This window comes from Heptranchias perlo, chromosome 13 (genome assembly GCF_035084215.1).
Source record: "Heptranchias perlo isolate sHepPer1 chromosome 13, sHepPer1.hap1, whole genome shotgun sequence".
Taxonomy (NCBI): domain Eukaryota; kingdom Metazoa; phylum Chordata; class Chondrichthyes; order Hexanchiformes; family Hexanchidae; genus Heptranchias; species Heptranchias perlo.
The window spans coordinates 816,593-834,104 of NC_090337.1; the positions used below are offsets into that span (position 1 = coordinate 816,593).

Consider the following 17,512-nt stretch of genomic DNA (forward strand, 5'->3'; position numbering starts at 1 on the left):
TCTAAAACCTTCCTTAAAACCTACCTCTTTGACCCATCTTTTGGTCACTTGTCCTAATATCTCCTGCTTTGGCTGGGAGTCCATCTGGAAAAGTGTTGTATAAATGCCAGTTGTTATTGGACGAATATCTTGAGTGTTGGGTCTATTGAGGCATCTCGGTCAATTCCAACTTCATTCTGTTATTTCAGCGCCATTTACAGACTATTTCTCATTCCAATGAGCAATACTTTGTACTCGCTCCATTAAATTCATTTGACATTTTCTGCCAACTTACCTGTTTTGTCCAATTTACTCCTTTTCATCGGCAAATTTAACTCATTTTCATTGTGTTTCTGAACCCATCCCTAGCTCATACTCCAAGGATGAAATCAAGGACTTCAGTTATGTGAATAGAATCATTGGATCATCAAAGAAAGTTACGGCACAGAAGGAGGCCATTCAGCCCATCGTGCCCGTGCTGGCCGAAAAAGAACTATCCATCTTAATCCCACTTTCTAGCAGTTGGTCCATAGCCCTGTGGGTTACGGCATTTTGAGCACACATCCAAGTACTTGTTAAATCACAGGATAGACTGGAGAAGCTGGGGTTGTTCCCCTTACAGCAGAGAAGGTTGAGAGGAGATTTGATAGAGGGGTTCAAAATCATGAAGGGTTTAGATAAGATAAGTAATGAGATACTGTTCCCATTGGCGGAAGGGTCGAGAATAAAAGGACACAGATTTAAGGTGATTGGCAAAAGAACCAAAGGCAGCGAGATGTCATGATCTGGAATGCGCTGCCTGAAAGGACGGTGGAAGCAGATTCAATCGTGGCTTTCAAAAAGGAATTGGATAAACATTTGAAGGGAAAAAATTTGCAGGACTACGGGGAAAGGGCAGGGGAATGGGACGAACAGGATCGCTCTTAAAAAGATTGATGGGCCGAATGACTTCCTTCTGTGCTGTAATGATTCTATGGTTCTGTTCCGAATATTTACTGACTTGTTCTAATCCTCTGTTCCCAGCCCGTTTGCATCTTTTCTAATTCTCACCCTCTTCCCAGACTGTCGTTTCACCGATGGAACTCCCAAACGAATCTGTTGCTCACTAATACAAGTAATTAGAGAGTCAGGGTTACATGCTTGGGACATTTCTGTCCTTTTTGTCCGTGATTACTTCAGCTCGTACCTTGGATCACACTCTGGCGTCGTATTTCAATCCCACGCTCCGTTTGAGTGCGTTTATATCATCACTGAGATGGAGGAAGGTTTCCAGTCCCAGTTCTGAGTGTGGATAAACAGCCTAAGAGCCACTTACCGATGGCGGAGTAATGAGCTTCGAATCCGGTGAAACGTTCCTCGTTAGAAAAGTCTGACTTGAACGTGACGGCCATGGTATTACCAGAAGAGAGGACAAACTCTTGTCCCGGGATTTGTTCGGTGTCAGTACTCTCTCTACCGCAAAATGTCTCCAGCAGATCATCATCAGACGCAACCTGAGATCAAAAGGGAGATTTCACTACGACAGCTGTAACAGTATAAACCCGAGGAATGCAAAGTCCGAGGAAAGGTCCCATCCCACAATCTCGGGCTCCCACCCCTCAATCGTCCCTTTCACCAAGAAATCTGTTGAACACTCTCAGGCTTCCGACACAATCTCCCTGGTCTGTCAGTCCCACACAGTCCCCACCCAGGAATACGAAAACATGATGTATCTTCTCCCACTCCCTCTTCTCAGTTTGAATCCATATCCCCGATTACAGAGCCCAGGATTCTGTCAAACAATGTAATGGACCACTCTTGGTGTACCAGTTTACCTGTATCCATAAGAACATAAGAAATAGGAGCAGGAGTAGGCCATCCGGCCCCTCCAGTCTGCCCAGCCATTCGACAAGATCATGGCTGATCTTCAACCTCAACGCCATTTTCCTGCACCACCCCCATATCCCATGATGCCTTTAATATCTAGAAATCTATCGATCTCTGTTTTGAATGTACTCAATGACTGAGCCTCCACAGCTCTCTGGGGTAGAGAATTCCAAAGATTCACCACCCTCTGAGTGAAGAAATTTCTCCTCATCTCAGTCCTAAATGGCCGACCCCTTATCCTGAGACTGTGACCCCTGGGTCTAGACTCCCCAGCCAGGGGAAACATCCTCCTTGCATCTACCCTGTTGAGAGCTCTAAGAATTTTGTATGTTTCAATGAGATCACCTCTCATTCTTCTAAACTCTAGAGAATACAGGCCCAGTCTACTCAATCTCTCCCCATACAACAATCCCGCCATCCCAGGAATCAGTCTGATGAACCTTCATTGCACTCCCTCTATGGCAAGTAAATCCTTTCTTAGGTATGAAGTGGAGATGCCGGTGATGGACTGGGGTTGACAATTGCAAACAATTTTACAACACCAAGTTATAGTCCAACAAATTTATTTTAAATTTCACAAGCTTTCGGAGGCTTCCTCCTTCCTCAGGTGAATGTTGTGGAAATGAAATCTTCAAATCCTACGCATTTATAAATCACAGAACAATGCCTGGTGATTACTGCCCGTTGCCAAGGCAATCACAGTGAGCAGACAGAGAGGTGTCACCGACAAGGCCACCGAATATACAAACCCCCCCCCAAAAAAAGAGAGAGAGGCAGAGACATGGAGACGTCCGGAAGGAAGACAGCAAATGACCCGTTATATTAAAAACAGATAATATTTGTTCGCTGGTGGGGTTACGTGTAGCGTGACATGAACCCAAGATCCCGGTTGAGGCCGTCCTCATGGGTGCGGAACTTGGATATCAATTTCTGCTCGACGATTTTGCGTTGTCGTGTGTCTCGAAGGCCGCCTTGGAGTACGCTTACCCGAAGGTCGGTGGCTGAATGTCCTTGACTGCTGAAGTGTTCCCCGACTGGGAGAGAACCCTCCTGTCTGGCGATTGTTGCGCGGTGTCCGTTCATCCGTTGTCGCAGTGTCTGCATGGTCTCGCCAATGTACCATGCTCTGGGGCATCCTTTCCTGCAACGTATGAGGTAGACAACGTTGGCCGAGTCACAGGAGTATGAACCGTGCACCTGGTGGGTGGTGTCCTCTCGTGTGATGGTGGTATCTGTGTCGATGATCTGGCATGTCTTGCAGAGGTTACCGTGGCAGGGTTGTGTGGTGTTGTGGACGCTGTTCTCCTGCAGGCTGGGTAATTTGCTGCGACCAATGGTCTGTTTGAGGTTGGGTGGCTGTTTAAAGGCGAGTAGTGGAGGTGTGGGGATGGCCATAGCAAGGTGTTCGTCATCATTGATGACATGTTGAAGGCTGCGGAGAACATGGTGTAGTTTCTCCGCTCCGGGGAAGTACTGGACGACGAAGGGTACTCTGTTGGTTGCGTCCCGTGTTAGTCTTCTGAGGAGGTCTACGCGATTTTTCGCTGTGGCCCGTCGGAACTGTCGATCGATGAGTCGAGCGTCATATGCCGTTCTTACTAGGGCGTCTTTCAGCGTCTGTAGGTGTCCATCGTGTTCCTCCTCGTCTGAGCAGACCCTGTGGTTAGGGTGGAAGCTGGAAAAGTGGAGCATCATGAGGTTGTCCGTGGGCTTGCGGTAGAGTGAGGTGCTGAGGTGCCCGTCTTTGATGGAGATTCGTGTGTCCAAGAAAGAAACTGATTCTGAGGAGTAGTCCATGGTGAGCTTGATGGTGGGATGGAACTTGTTGATGTTATCGTGTAGTCTCTTTAGTGACTCCTCACCGTGGGTCCATAGAAAGAAAATGTCGTCGATGTATCTGGTGTATAGTGTTGGTTGGAGGTCCTGTGCAGTGAAGAAGTCCTGCTCGAACTTGTGCATGAAAATGTTGGCGTATTGGGGTGCGAATTCGGTCCCCATGGCTGTTCCGTGTATTTGGGTAAAGAACTGGTTATTGAAGGTGAAGACATTGTGATCCAGGATGAAGCGGATGAGTTGTAGGATGGCGTCTGGAGATTGGCTGTTGTTGGTGTTGAGTATTGATGCTGTCGCAGCGATGCCGTCATCGTGGGGGATACTGGTGTAGAGTGCCGAGACGTCCATCGTGGTGAGAAGTGTTCCTGGTTCAACAGGTCCGTGGGTACTGAGTTTTTGTAGGAAGTCTGTAGTGTCGCGACAGAAGCTGGGGGTTCCCTGTACAATGGGTTTCAGGATGCCCTCGATGTATCCAGAGAGGTTCTCACACAGGGTTCCGTTGCCTGATACGATAGGACATCTGGGTGTGTTGGCTTTGTGTATCTTTGGGAGGCAGTAGAAGTCTCCCACGCGGGGAGTACGTGGGATGAGAGCACGTAGGATGCTTTGAAGGTCTGGATCGAAGGTCTTGATCAGTTTGTTGAGCTGGTGGGTGTGTTCTTTGGTCGGATCTGTGGGTAACCGTCTGTAGTTTTCCTGGTTGTCCAGTTGTCGGTATGCTTCTTTGCAATAGTCCGTTTTGTTCTGTATGGCGATGGCTCCTCCTTTGTCCGCTGGTTTGATGACGATGTTGCGGTTGGTCTTGAGAGCTTTGATGGCGTTGCTTTGTGCTCGGGTGACATTCTGGACTGTCTTCTGAGTGCGGCTGATGAATCTGGCATTGACGCATTTCCTGACAGCTTGAGCATACATGTCCAGCTGAGGGCAGCGACCCTCCGGAGGAGTCCAGTTTGACTCTTTCCTCTTTGGTTGCTGTGCCGCGGATCCCTCTGTCTGCTGTTCCGGATCGTTGATTGTCTCATTGGGTTCGCTGCTGAAATTTTGGGGTTTGTGGTAGCATTCCCGGAGCCTCATTCTCCTGATGAATTCTTCAATCTGCAGACGCCATCCGACAACTCATCTGCTTCATCCTGGATCACAATGTCTTCACCTTCGATAACCAGTTCTTTACCCAAACACATGGAACAGCCATGGGGACCAAATTCGCACCCCAATATGCCAACATTTTCATGCACAAGTTCGAGCACGACTTCTTCACTGCACAGGACCTCCAACCAACACTATACATCAGATACATCGACGACATTTTCTTTCTATGGACCCACGGCGAAGAATCACTAAAGAGACTACACGATAACATCAACAAGTTCCATCCCACCATCAAGCTCACCATGGACAACTCCTCAGAATCAGTTTCTTTCTTGGACACATGAATCTCCATCAAAGACGGGCACCTCAGCACCTCACTCTACCGCAAGCCCACGGACAACCTCACGATGCTCCACTTTTCCAGCTTCCACCCTAACCACGTCAAAGAGGCCATCCCCTATGGACAGGCCCTGCGAATACACAGGGTCTGCTCAGACGAGGAGGAACGCGATGGACACCTACAGACGCTGAAAGACGCCCTAGTAAGAACGGGATAGTTCTGGCATGTCTTGCAGAGGTTGCCGTGGCAGGGTTGTGTGGTGTCGTGGACGCTGTTCTCCTGAAGGCTGGGTAATTTGCTGCGAACGATGGTTTGTTTGAGGTTGGGTGGCTGTTTAAAGGCGAGTAGTGGAGGTATGGGGATGGCCATAGCGAGGTGTTGGTCGTCATTGATGACATGTTGAAGGCTGCGGAGAACATGGCATAGTTTCTCCCACCATCACACGAGAGGACACCACCCACCAGCTGCACGGTTCATACTCCTGTGACTCGGCCAATGTTGTCTACCTCATACGTTGCAGGAAAGGATGCCCCAGAGCATGGTACATTGGCGAGACCATGCAGACGCTGCGACAACGGATGAACGGACACCGCACAACAATCGCCAGACAGGAGGGTTCCCTCCCAGTCGGGGAACACTTCAGCAGTCAAGGACATTCAGCCACCGACCTTCGGGTAAGCGTACTCCAAGGCGGCCTTTGAGACACACGGCAACACAAAATCGTCGAGCAGAAATTGATAGCCAAGTTCCGCACCCATGAGGACGGCCTCAACCGGGATCTTGGGTTCATGTCACGCTACACGTAACCCCACCAGCGAACAAATTTTATCTGTTTTTAATATAACGGGTCATTTGCTGTCTTCCTTCCGGATGTTTCTATGTCTCTGCCTCTCTTTTTTTTGGGGGGGGGTTTGTATATTCGGTGGCCTTGTAGGTGACACCTTTCTGTCTGCTCACTGTGATTGCCTTGGCAACGGGCAGTAATCACCAGGCATTGTTCTGTGATTTATAAATGCGTAGGATTCGAAGATTTCATTTCCACAACATGCACCTGAGGAAGGAGGAAGCCTCCGAAAGCTTGTGAAATTTTAAAAAAATTTGTTGGACTATAACTTGGTGTTGTAAAATTGTTTGCAATTTTCTTAGGTAAGGAGACCAAAATTATACACAATACTCCAAGTGCGGTCTCATCAAGGCCCTATGTAATTGCAGTAAGACATCTTTACTCCTGTACTCAAATCCTCTTGTAATAAAGGCCAACATGTCATTTGCCTTCCTAATTGCTTGTTGCACCTGCATGTTAGCTTTCAGTGACTCATATACAAGGACACCCAGGTCCCTTTGAACATCAACAATTCCCAATCTCTCACCTTTTTAAAAAAAATATTTTGTCATTTCTGTTTTTCCTACCAAAGTGGATAACTTCACATTTTTCCACATTATATTCCATCTGCCATGTTCTTGCCCACTCACTTAGCCTGTCTATATCCCCTTGAAGCCTCTTTGCATCCTCCTCATAACTCACATTCCTACCTAGTTTTGTGTCAGCAGCAAACTTGGAAATATTACATTTGGTTCCCTCATTCAAATCATTGATATATATTGTGAATAGCTGGGGCCCAAGCACTGATCCCTGCGGTACCCCACTAGTCACTGCCTGCCAACCTGAAAAAGACCCGTTTATTCCTACTCTCTGTTTTCTGTCTGTTAACCAATTTTCAATCCATGCTAGTATATTACCCCAAATTGTGGCCATTACAGAATTATGGCTGCAGGGTGACAACGACTGGGAATTAAATATGCCAGGGTATTTAACAATCAGGAAGGACAGGCAGGAAGGAAGGGGAGGTGGGGTGGCTATGTTAATAAAGGAAGGAATCACTGTAATACAGAGAAATGATATTGGGACAAAGGATCAGGATAATGAAACAGTTTGGGTAAAGATAAGGAATAATAAGGGGAAAAAAACACTCGTGGGCGTAGTATATAGGCCTCCGAATAGTTGCAACTCTGCTGGAAGAAGTATTAATCAGGAAATAGTCGGGGCATGTAATAAGGGAACAGCTATAATTATGGGGGATTTTAACTATCATATTAACTGGACAAATCAAATTGGGCAGGGCAGCCTTGGGGAAGAGTTTATTCAGTGTATTAGGGATGGATTTCTTGAGCAGTATGTAACTGATCCTACAAGGGGGCAAGCAACCTTGGACCTGGTCCTGTGTAATGAGCCAGGATTAATTAATAATGTCCTAGTTAAGGATCCCCTTGGAATGAGTGACCATAACATGGTTACATTCCATATCCAATTAGAGGGTGAGAAGGTTGGTTCTCAAACAAGCGTACTGAGCTTGAATAAAGGAGAATATGATGGTATGAGAGCGGAATTGATGAAAGTGAACTGGGAAAATAGATTAAAGGGTAAGACGGTACATGAGCAGTGGTGTTCATTTAAGGAGTTATTTTACAACTTTCAAAATAAATATATTCCACTGAGGAAAAAAGGGTGTAAAAGAAATGACAGCCATCCGTGGCTAAGTGAAGAAATTAAGGATAGTATCCGACTAAAAACAAGGACATATAAGGTAGCCAAACTTAGTGGGAGGATAGAAGATTGGGAATTCTTCAAAAGACAGCAAAAAGTAACTAAAGGATTGATTAAGAAAGGGAAGGTAGATTATGAAAATAAATGAGCAAAAAATATAAAAACAGATAGCAAGAGTTTCTACAGTGATATAAAAAGAAAAAGGGTGGCTAAGGCAAAAGTAGGTCCCTTAGAGGTACTCAGTAAATTAATGGGACTCAAGGCAGATAAATCCCCTGGACCTGATGGCTTACATCCTAGGGTCTTGAGGGAAGTGGCAGTAAGGATTGCGGATGCTTTGGTAATAATTTTCCAAAATTCTCTGGACTCGGCAAAGGTCCCGGCAGATTGGAAAACTGCTAATGTAACACCCTTATTTAAAAAGGGTAGTAGGCAGAAGGCTGGAAATTATAGACCAGTCAGCCTAACATCTGTGGTGGGAAAAATTTTGGAGTCTATTATTAAGGAGACAGTAGCGGAACATTTGGATAAACATAATTTAATAGGACCAAGTCAGCATGGCTTTACGAAGGGGAAGTCATGTCTGACAAATTTTCTTGAGTTCTTTGAGGACATAACGTGCAGGGTGGATAAAGGGGAACCAGTGGACGTAGTGTATTTAGACTTCCAGAAGGCATTCAACAAGGTGCCACATAAAAGATTATTGCTCAAGATAAAGAATCACTGGATTGGGGGTAATATTCTGGCATGGGTGGAGGATTGGTTATCTAACAGGAAGCAGAGAGTTGGGATAAATGGTTCATTCTCGGACTGGCAACCAGTAACCAGTGGTGTTCCACAGGGGTCGGTGCTGGGTCCCCAACTCTTTACAATCTATATTAACGATTTGGAGGAGGGGACCGAGTGTAGCATATCAAAGTTTGCAGATGATACAAAGATGGGAGGGAAAGTAGAGAGTGAGGAGGACATAAAAAACCTACAAGGGGATATAGACAGGCTGGGTGAGTGGGCGGAAATTTGGCAGATGCAATACAATATTGGAAAATGTGAGGTTATGCACTTTGGCAGGAAAAATCAGAGAGCAAGTTATTATCTTAATGGCGAGAAATTGGAAAGTACTGCAGTACAAAGGGATCTGGGGGTCCTAGTGCAAGAAAATCAAAAAGTTAGTTTGCAGGTGCAGCAGGTGATCTAGAAGGCCAACGGAATGTTGGCTTTTATTGCTAGGGGGATAGAATATAAAAACAGGGAGGTATTGCTGCAGTTATATAAGGTAATGGTGAGACCGCACCTGGAATACTGCATACAGTTTTGGTCTCCATACTTAAGAAAAGACATACTTGCTCTCGAGGCAGTACAAAGAAGGTTCACTCGGTTAATCCCGGGGATGAGGGGGTGGACATATGAGGAGAGGTTGAGTAGATTGGGACTCTACTCATTGGAGTTCAGAAGAATGAGAGGCGATCTTATTGAAACATATAAGATTGTGAAGGGGCTTGATCGGGTGGATGGGGTAAGGATGTTCCCAAGGATGGGTGAAACTAGAACTAGGGGGCATAATCTTAGAATAAGGGGCTGCTCTTTCAAAACTGAGATGAGGAGAAACTTCTTCACTCAGAGGGTCGTCGGTCTGTGGAATTTGCTGCCCCAGGAAGCTGTGGAAGCTACATCATTAAATAAATTTAAAACAGAAATAGACAGTTTCCTAGAAGTAAAGGGAATTAGGGGTTACGGGGAGCGGGCAGGAAATTGGACATGAATTTAGATTTGAGGTTAGGATCAGATCAGCCATGATCTTATTGAATGGCGGAGCAGGCTCGAGGGGCCGATTGGCCTACTCCTGCTCCTATTTCTTATGTTCTTATGTTAATTCCATATGCTCCAATTTTGTTCACCAACCTGCTGAAAATCCAAATACACCACATCCACTGGTTCCCCCTTATCTATTCTACTGGTGACATCCTCAAAGAACTCGAATAGGTTTGTCAAACATGATTTCCCTTTCATAAATCCATGTTGACTCTGCCAAATCCTATTATTATTTTTTAAGTGTCCTGTTATCACATCCTTTATAGTAGATTCTAGCATTTTCCCTACTACTGATGTCAGGCTAACAGGTCTGTAGTTCCCTGTTTTCTCTCTCGCTCCTTTCTTAAATAGTGGGGTTACATTTGCCACCCTCCAATCTGCAGGATCCGTTCCAGAATCTATAGAATTTTGGAAGATGACAACCAATGCATCCACTCTCTCTATAGATACGTCTTTCAAAACCCTGGGATGTTGATCATCAGGTCCTTGGGATTTATTGACTTTCAGGCCCATTAATTTCTCCAGTACTATTTTTTTACCAATACTAATTTCTTTTAATTCCTCATTCTCGCCAGACCCTTGGTTCTCTAGTATTCCTGGGAAGTTTTTTGTGTCTTCTTCCATGAAGACAGACACAAAGTATTTGTTTAGTTTCTCTGCCATTTCCTTATTCCCCATTATAAATTCTCTCGTCTCTGTCTGCAAGGAACCCACATTTGCCTTCTCCAGTCTTTTCCTTTTTACAAGCTTTTACAGTCCGTTTTTATGTTTCTCGCTAGTTTACTCTCATATTCTATTTTCCCTCTTTATCAATTTCTTGGTCTCCTTTGCTGAATTCTAAAATGCTCCCAATCCTCAGGCTTAGAGCTTTTTCTGGTGACTTTATCTGCCTCTTCCATTGATTTAATGCTATCTTGAGTTTCTCTTGTTAGCCACGGTTGGACCACTTTTCCTGTTGGGTTTTTGTGCCTTAAAGGAATATATATTTGTTGCAAATTATGTATTAATTCTTTAAATGCTGGCCATTGCCTGTCTGTCATCATACCTTTTAATGTAGTTCCCCAATCAACCACAGCCCACTTGCGCCTCGTACCTTCGTAGTTTCCTTTGTTTAGATTTAAGACCCTAGTTTTGGATTGAACTACATCACTTTCAAACGTAATGAAGAATTCTATCATATTATGGTCACTCTTCCCTAAGGGCTCCTTTACAACAAGATTATTAATTAACTTTTTCTCATTGCACAATACTAGATCTAAAATAGTCTGTTCCCCAGTTGGTTCCTCAACATACTGATCTAGAAAACCATCTCATGTACACTCCAGGAATTCGTCCTCCACAGTATTAGTGCTAATTTGGTTTGCCCAATCCATACGTAGATTTAAGTCCCCCATGATTACTATATTACCCTTGTTACATGCACTTCTAATTTCCTGCTTTATACCGTGCCCTACATTACCACAACTGTTTGATGGCCTATAAACAACTCCCACCAATGTTTTCTGCCCCTTGCTGTTTCTTAGCTCCACCCAAACTGATTCTACATCTTGATCTTCTGAGCCAAGATCCTTTCTCACTATTGTACTGATCTCATCCTTTATTAATAGCACTACCCCACCTCCTTTTCCTTTTTGCCTGTCCTTCCTAAATGTCGGATATCCTTGAATATTCAGTTCCCAGCCTTGGTCACCCTGCAGTCACGTCTCTGTAATGGCAATTAGATCATACCCATTTACTGCTATTTGCGCCCTCATTTTATCTACCTTGTTGTGAATGCTGCGTGCACTCAGATAAAGTGCCTTTAATTTTGCCTTTTTAAAATTTTTTCCGATTTTGACCTTATTTGCTGCTGGCCTTTGTTTCCGCTGCCTTCCAATTTCACTCACTACTTTTCTGCCTTCCACTTCCAGCTTTGTTTCTCTCCCTTCTGAATCTCCTCCCAGGTTCCCATCCCCCTGCCAAGTTACTTTAAACCCTCCCCAACAACACTAGCAAACCTCCCCACAAGGATATTGGTCCCGGCTCTGTTGAGTTGCAACCCACCCGGCTTGTACAGGTCCCAGCTCCCTAAGAAATGGTCCCAATTCCCCAGGAATCTAAAACCCTCCCACCCTCCTGCACCATCTCTCCAGCCACGCATTCATCTGCTCTATCCTCCTATTTCTATACTCAATTAGAGTCCTGTATCAGTTTACCTGTACCCCTCAGGTTCCAGTATCACTTTACCTGTACCCCTCAGGCTCCTGTATCACTTTACCTGTACCTCTCAGAGTCCTGTATCAGTTTACCTGTACCCCTCAGAGTCCTGAATCAGTTTACCTGTACCCCTCAGGTTCCTGTATCACTTTACCTGTACCACTCAGGCTCCTGTATCACTTTACCTGTACCCCTCAGAGTCCTGTATCAGTTTACCTGTGCCACTCAGAGTCCTGTATCACTTTACCTGTACCCCTCAGAGTCCCGTATCAGTTTACCTGGACCCTTCAGTCTCCTGTAGCAGTTTACCTGTACCCCTCAGGTTCCTGTATCACTTTACCTGTACCACTCAGAGTCCTGTATCAGTTTACCTGTACCCCTCAGGTTCCTGTATCACTTTACCTGTACCACTCAGAGTCCTGTATCAGTTTACCTGTACCCCTCAGGCTCCTGTATCAGTTTACCTGTACCCTTCAGTCTCCTGTAGCAGTTTACCTGTACCCCTCAGGTTCCTGTATCACTTTACCTGTACCACTCAGGCTCCTGTATCACTTTACCTGTACCCCTCAGAGTCCTGTATCAGTTTACCTGTACCCTTCAGGTTCCTGTATCACTTTACCTGTACCACTCAGGCTCCTGTATCACTTTACCTGTACCACTCAGGTTCCTGTATCACTTTACCTGTACCCCCCAAAGTCCTGTACCAGTTTACCTGTACCCCTCAGAGACCTGAATCAGATTACCTGTTCCCCCCAGTCCTGTATCAGTTTACCTGTACCAATTTACCCATTGAACCATAGAAAAGGTACAGCACAGAAGGGGGCCATTCGGCCCATCGTGTCCGCGCCAGCTCGAAGAACAACCAGGCGCCCATTCTAATCCCACCTTCCAGCACCCGGTCCGTAGCCCTGCAGCTTACAGCACTTTAGGTGCAGGTCCAGGTACTTTTTAAAAGAGTTGAGGGTCCCTGCCTCTACCACCAATTCGGGCAGCGAATTCCATACACCCACCACCCTCTGGGTAAAAACGTTTTTCCTCATGTCCCCTCTAATCCTTCCGCCAATCAGCTTAAATCTATGTCCTCTAGTTCTTGAACTCTCCGCTAGGGGAAACAGGTACTTCCTGTCTACTCTCTCTGGGCCCCTCATAATTTTGTACACCTCAATCAAGTGACCCCTCAGCCTCCTCTGCTCCAAGGAAAACAACCCCAGCCGATCCAATCTCTCCTCGTAGCTGCAATTTTCAAGACCTCGCAACATTCTTGTAAATCTTCTCTGCACTCTCTCCAGAGCAATCACATCCTTCCTGTAATGTGGTGACCAGAACTGCGCACAATACTCCAGCTGTGGCCTTACCAGCGTTTTATACAGTTCCATCATTACATCCCTGCTTTTGTATTCTATACCTCGGCTAATAACGGAGAGCATTCCGTATGCCTTCTTCACAACCTTATCTACCTGTACTGACACCTTCAGGGACCTGTGCACATGCACTCCAAGGTCTCTCACTTCCTCGACCCCTCTCAATATATTCCCGTTTACTGTGTATTCCCTTTTACTGTTTGCCCTCCCAAAGTGCATTACCTCACACTTCTCCGGGTCGAACTCCATTTGCCACTTTTCCGCCCACTCCAGCAACCCATTGATATCTTCTTGGAGTCTACAGCTATCCTCTTCACTATCAACGACACGGCCAATTTTTGTGTCGTCTGCAAATTTGCCAATCATGCCCCCTACATTCAAGTCCAAATCATTAATATATACCACAAACAGCAAGGGACCCAACACTGAGCCCTGTGGCACACCACTGGAAACGGATTTCCATTCACAAAGACATCCATCGACTTTTACCCTTTGTTTCCTGTTACTGAGCCAATTTTGGATCCAATTCGCCACATTTCTCTGTATCCCATGGGCTTTTACCTTTCTGACCAGTCTGCCATATGAGATCTTGTCAAATGCCTTACTAAAATCCATGTAGACAACATCCTAGCTAACTATAATCTTTCAAAGTTCTCTAGATTCAGGAACTGTCCCTCTAGATTGGAAAATTGCACATGTCACTCCGCTTTTTAAGAAAGGAGAGAGAGGGAAACCAGGGAATTATAGACCAGTTAGCCTAATATCTGTTGTGGGGAGAATGCTGGAGTCTATAATTAAGGATAGGGTGATTGAACACCTCGAGAATGTTCAGTTAATCAGAGAGAGCCAGCATGGATTTGTGAAAGGTAGGTCGTGCCTGACAAACCTGATTGAATTTTTTGAAGAGGTGACTAAAGTAGTGGACAGGGGAATGTCAATGGATGTTATTTATATGGACTTCCAGAAGGCATTTGATAAGGTCCCACATAAGAGACTGCTAGCTAAGATAGAAGCCCATGGAATCGAGGGAAAAGTACGGACTTGGTTAGGAAGTTGGCTGAGCGAAAGGCGACAGAGCGTATGGATAATGGGTAAGTATTCACATTGGCAGATTGTGACTAGTGGAGTCCGGCAGGGATCTGTCTTGGGGCCTCAATTATTCACAATATTTATTAACGACTTAGATGAAGGCATAGAAAGTCTCATATCTAAGTTTGCCGATGACACAAAGATTGGTTGCATTGTAAGCAGTGGAGATGAAAACATAAAATTACAAAGGGTTATTGATAGATTAGGTGAATGGGCAAAACTGTGGCAAATGGAATTCAATGTAGACAAATGTGAGGTCATCCACTTTGGATCAAAAAAGTATAGAACAGGGTACTTTCTAAATGGTAAAAAGTTAAAAACAGTGGATGTCCAAAGGGACTTCGGGGTTCAGGTACATAGATCATTGAAGTGTCATGAACAGGTGCAGAAAATAATCAATAAGGCTAATGGAATGCTGGCCTTTATATCTGGAGGACCAGAGTACAAGGGGGCAGAAGTTATGCTGCAGCTATACAAAACCCTGGTTAGACCACACCTGGAGTACTGTGAGCAGTTCTGGGCACCGCACCTTCGGAAGGACATATTGGCCTTGGAGGGAGTGCAGCGTAGGTTTACTAGAATGATACCCGGACTTCAAGGGTTAAGTTACGAGGCGAGATTACACAAATTGGGATTGTATTCTCTGGAGTTTCGAAGGTTAAGGGGTGATCTGATCGAAGTTTATAAGATATTAAGGGGAACAGATAGGGTGGATAGAGAGGAACTATTTCCGCTGGTTGGGGATTCTAGGAGTAGGGGGCACAGTCTAAAAATTAGAGCCAGACCTTTCAGGAGTGAGATTAGAAAACATTTCTACAAACAAAGGGTGGTAGAAGTTTGGAACTCTCTTCCACAAACGGCAATTGATACTAGCTCAACTGCGAAAATTAAATCTGAGATAGATAGCTTTTTGGCAAAGGTATTAAGGGATATGGGCCAAAGGCAGGTATATGGAGTTAGAGCACAGATCAGCCGTGATCTTATCAAATGGCGGTGCAGGCTCGAGGGGCTGAATGGCCTACTCCTGTTCCTATATTCCGACGTTCCTATCCACTGCACTACCCTCATCAATCCTCCTTGTCACTTCCTCAAAGAATTCAATCAGATTTGTAAGGCATGACCTTCCCTGAACAAATCCATGCTGACTATCCCTGATTTAACCATGCCTTTCCAAGTGACAGTTTATCCTATCTCTCAGTATTGATTCTAATAGTTTGCGCACCACCGAGGTAAGACTGACCGGCCTATAATTGTTCGGCCTTTCCTTCGTACCCTTTTTAAACAATGGTACTACGTTTGCAGTCTTCCAGTCCTCCGGTACCTCCCCTGTATCTAGTGAGGATTGGAAAATGATCCTCAGAGCATCCGCTATTTCCTCCCTGGCTTCCTTCAATAGCCCAGGAAACAATCCATCCGGCCCTGGTGACTTATCAACTTTCAAGGATTCCAGTCCCTCTAGTACTTCCTCTCTCGTTATGTTTACCTTATCCAATATTTCACATCTCTCCTCTTTAACTACTACGTCCAGATCATCCCTTTCCCTTGTGAATACGGAGACAAAATATTCATTTAAAACCCTACCCACATCCTCTGCTTCTACACACAAGTTACCCTTATCATCCCTGATAGGTCCCACCTTTTCCTTAGCTATCCTCTCGTTTTTAATGTACTGATAAAACATCTTTGGGTTTTCTTTAATCTTACCAGCTAATATTTTTTCATGCCCTCTCTTTGCTTTCCTTATTTCCTTTTTTACGTCATCCCTGTACTTTCTATACTCCTCTCGGCTTTCTGCAGTATTTAGTTTTCTGTGACAGTCATAAGCTTTCCTTTTCTGCTTTATCTTGCCCCGTATACTTTGAGACAACCTGTTTAGCCGTACCCTCAGAGACCTGTATCAGTTCACCTGTACCCTCACAGACCTGTATCAGTTTACCTGTACCCTCACAGACCTGTATCAGTTTACCCGTACCCAAGCAGGCAGAGAGTGGAGAGAACGTCAGAGACAGACCGGGAGACGGAGAAAGACAGAGAGAGAGAGAGAGAGAGACAGAGAGAGACAGAGGGAGAGAGAGCAAGAGAGAGACAGATAGACAGAGACAGAGAGAGATAGACAGAGGGATAGACAGAGACAGCGACAGAGACTGAAAAAGAAACATCAACACGCAATAGTTTGGTTAGAAAGATTTACCATCTCGGGAGATTGATTCGTTCCATAGAAGTTTGAGATCATTGATTTTGGCCAAAGCAAAACAATCAATTTTGGATTATTCCACATTTCTGTCTCCTCCTCCCATTGACTTTGTTCAAACGTTAATGGGTTTATTCGGAGCTGACTTGTGTTCAGCGTTTGCACATGGAGCAGGTGTGGGGGTAAAAAGGTTCCTTGCATCCTGCGACAAACCAATGCACCTCCATGATGCTCAATTTTAAAAGGTGGGATGGGGGTCTCACTGTTTATTGGGGTGATGGGAGTCTCACTGTTTATTGGGGTAATGGGAGTCTCACTGTTTAATGGGGTGATGGGATTCTCACTGTTTAATGGGGGTGATGGGAGACTCAGTGTTTATTGGGGTGATGGGAGTCTCACTGTTTAATGGGGGTGATGGGAGTCTCACTGTTTAATGGGGTGATGGGAGTCTCACTGTTTAATGGGGGTGATGGGAGACTCAGTGTTTAATGGGGGTGATGGGAGTCTCACTGTTTAATGGGGTGAGGAAGTACTAGAGGGACCGGAATCCTTGAAAGTTGATCAGTCACCAGGGCCGGATGGATTGTTTCCTGGGCTATTGAAGGAAGCCAGGGAGGAAATAGCGGATGCTCTGAGGATCATTTTCCAATCCTCACTAGATACAGGGGAGGTACCGGAGGACTGGAAGACTGCAAACATAGTACCATTGTTTAAAAAGGGTACGAGGGAAAGGCCAAACAATTATAGGCCGGTCAGTCTTACCTCGGTGGTGGGCAAACTATTAGAATCAATACTGAGAGATAGGATAAACTGTCACTTGGAAAGGCATGGTTTAATCAGGGATAGTCAGCATGGATTTGTTCAGGGAAGGTCATGCCTTACAAATCTGATTGAATTCTTTGAGGAAGTGACAAGGAGGATTGATGAGGGTAGTGCAATGGATGTTGTCTATATGGATTTTAGTAAGGCATTTGACAAGGTCCCACATGGCAGACTGGTCAGAAAGGTAAAAGCCCATGGGATACAGGGAAATGTGGTGAATTGGATCCAAAATTGGCTCAGTAACAGGAAACAAAGAGTAAAAGTCGATGGATGTCTTTGCGAATGGAAATCCATTTCCAGTGGTGTGCCACAGGGCTCAGTGTTGGGTCCCTTGCTGTTTGTGGTATATATTAATGATTTGGGCTTGAATGTCGGGGGCATGATTGGTAAAT

General features: G+C 45.2%; 1 protein-coding gene across 5 annotated transcripts in view; it reads right to left on the bottom strand.

Annotated features, from left to right (window-relative positions):
* The window catches only part of masp1 (MBL associated serine protease 1), a 409,480-nt gene that overhangs the window by 266,190 nt on the left and 125,778 nt on the right, over positions 1-17,512 (bottom strand). For all 5 annotated transcript variants that reach the window (XR_010965392.1, XM_067994819.1, XM_067994820.1 and 2 more), the window contains exon 3: positions 1,295-1,472. Coding sequence is in view for 4 of the 5 variants with exons in the window: in XM_067994819.1 (XP_067850920.1) it covers positions 1,295-1,472 (178 nt within the window). In the remaining variant the exon portion in view is untranslated. The remainder of the gene's footprint in view (positions 1-1,294; positions 1,473-17,512) is intronic.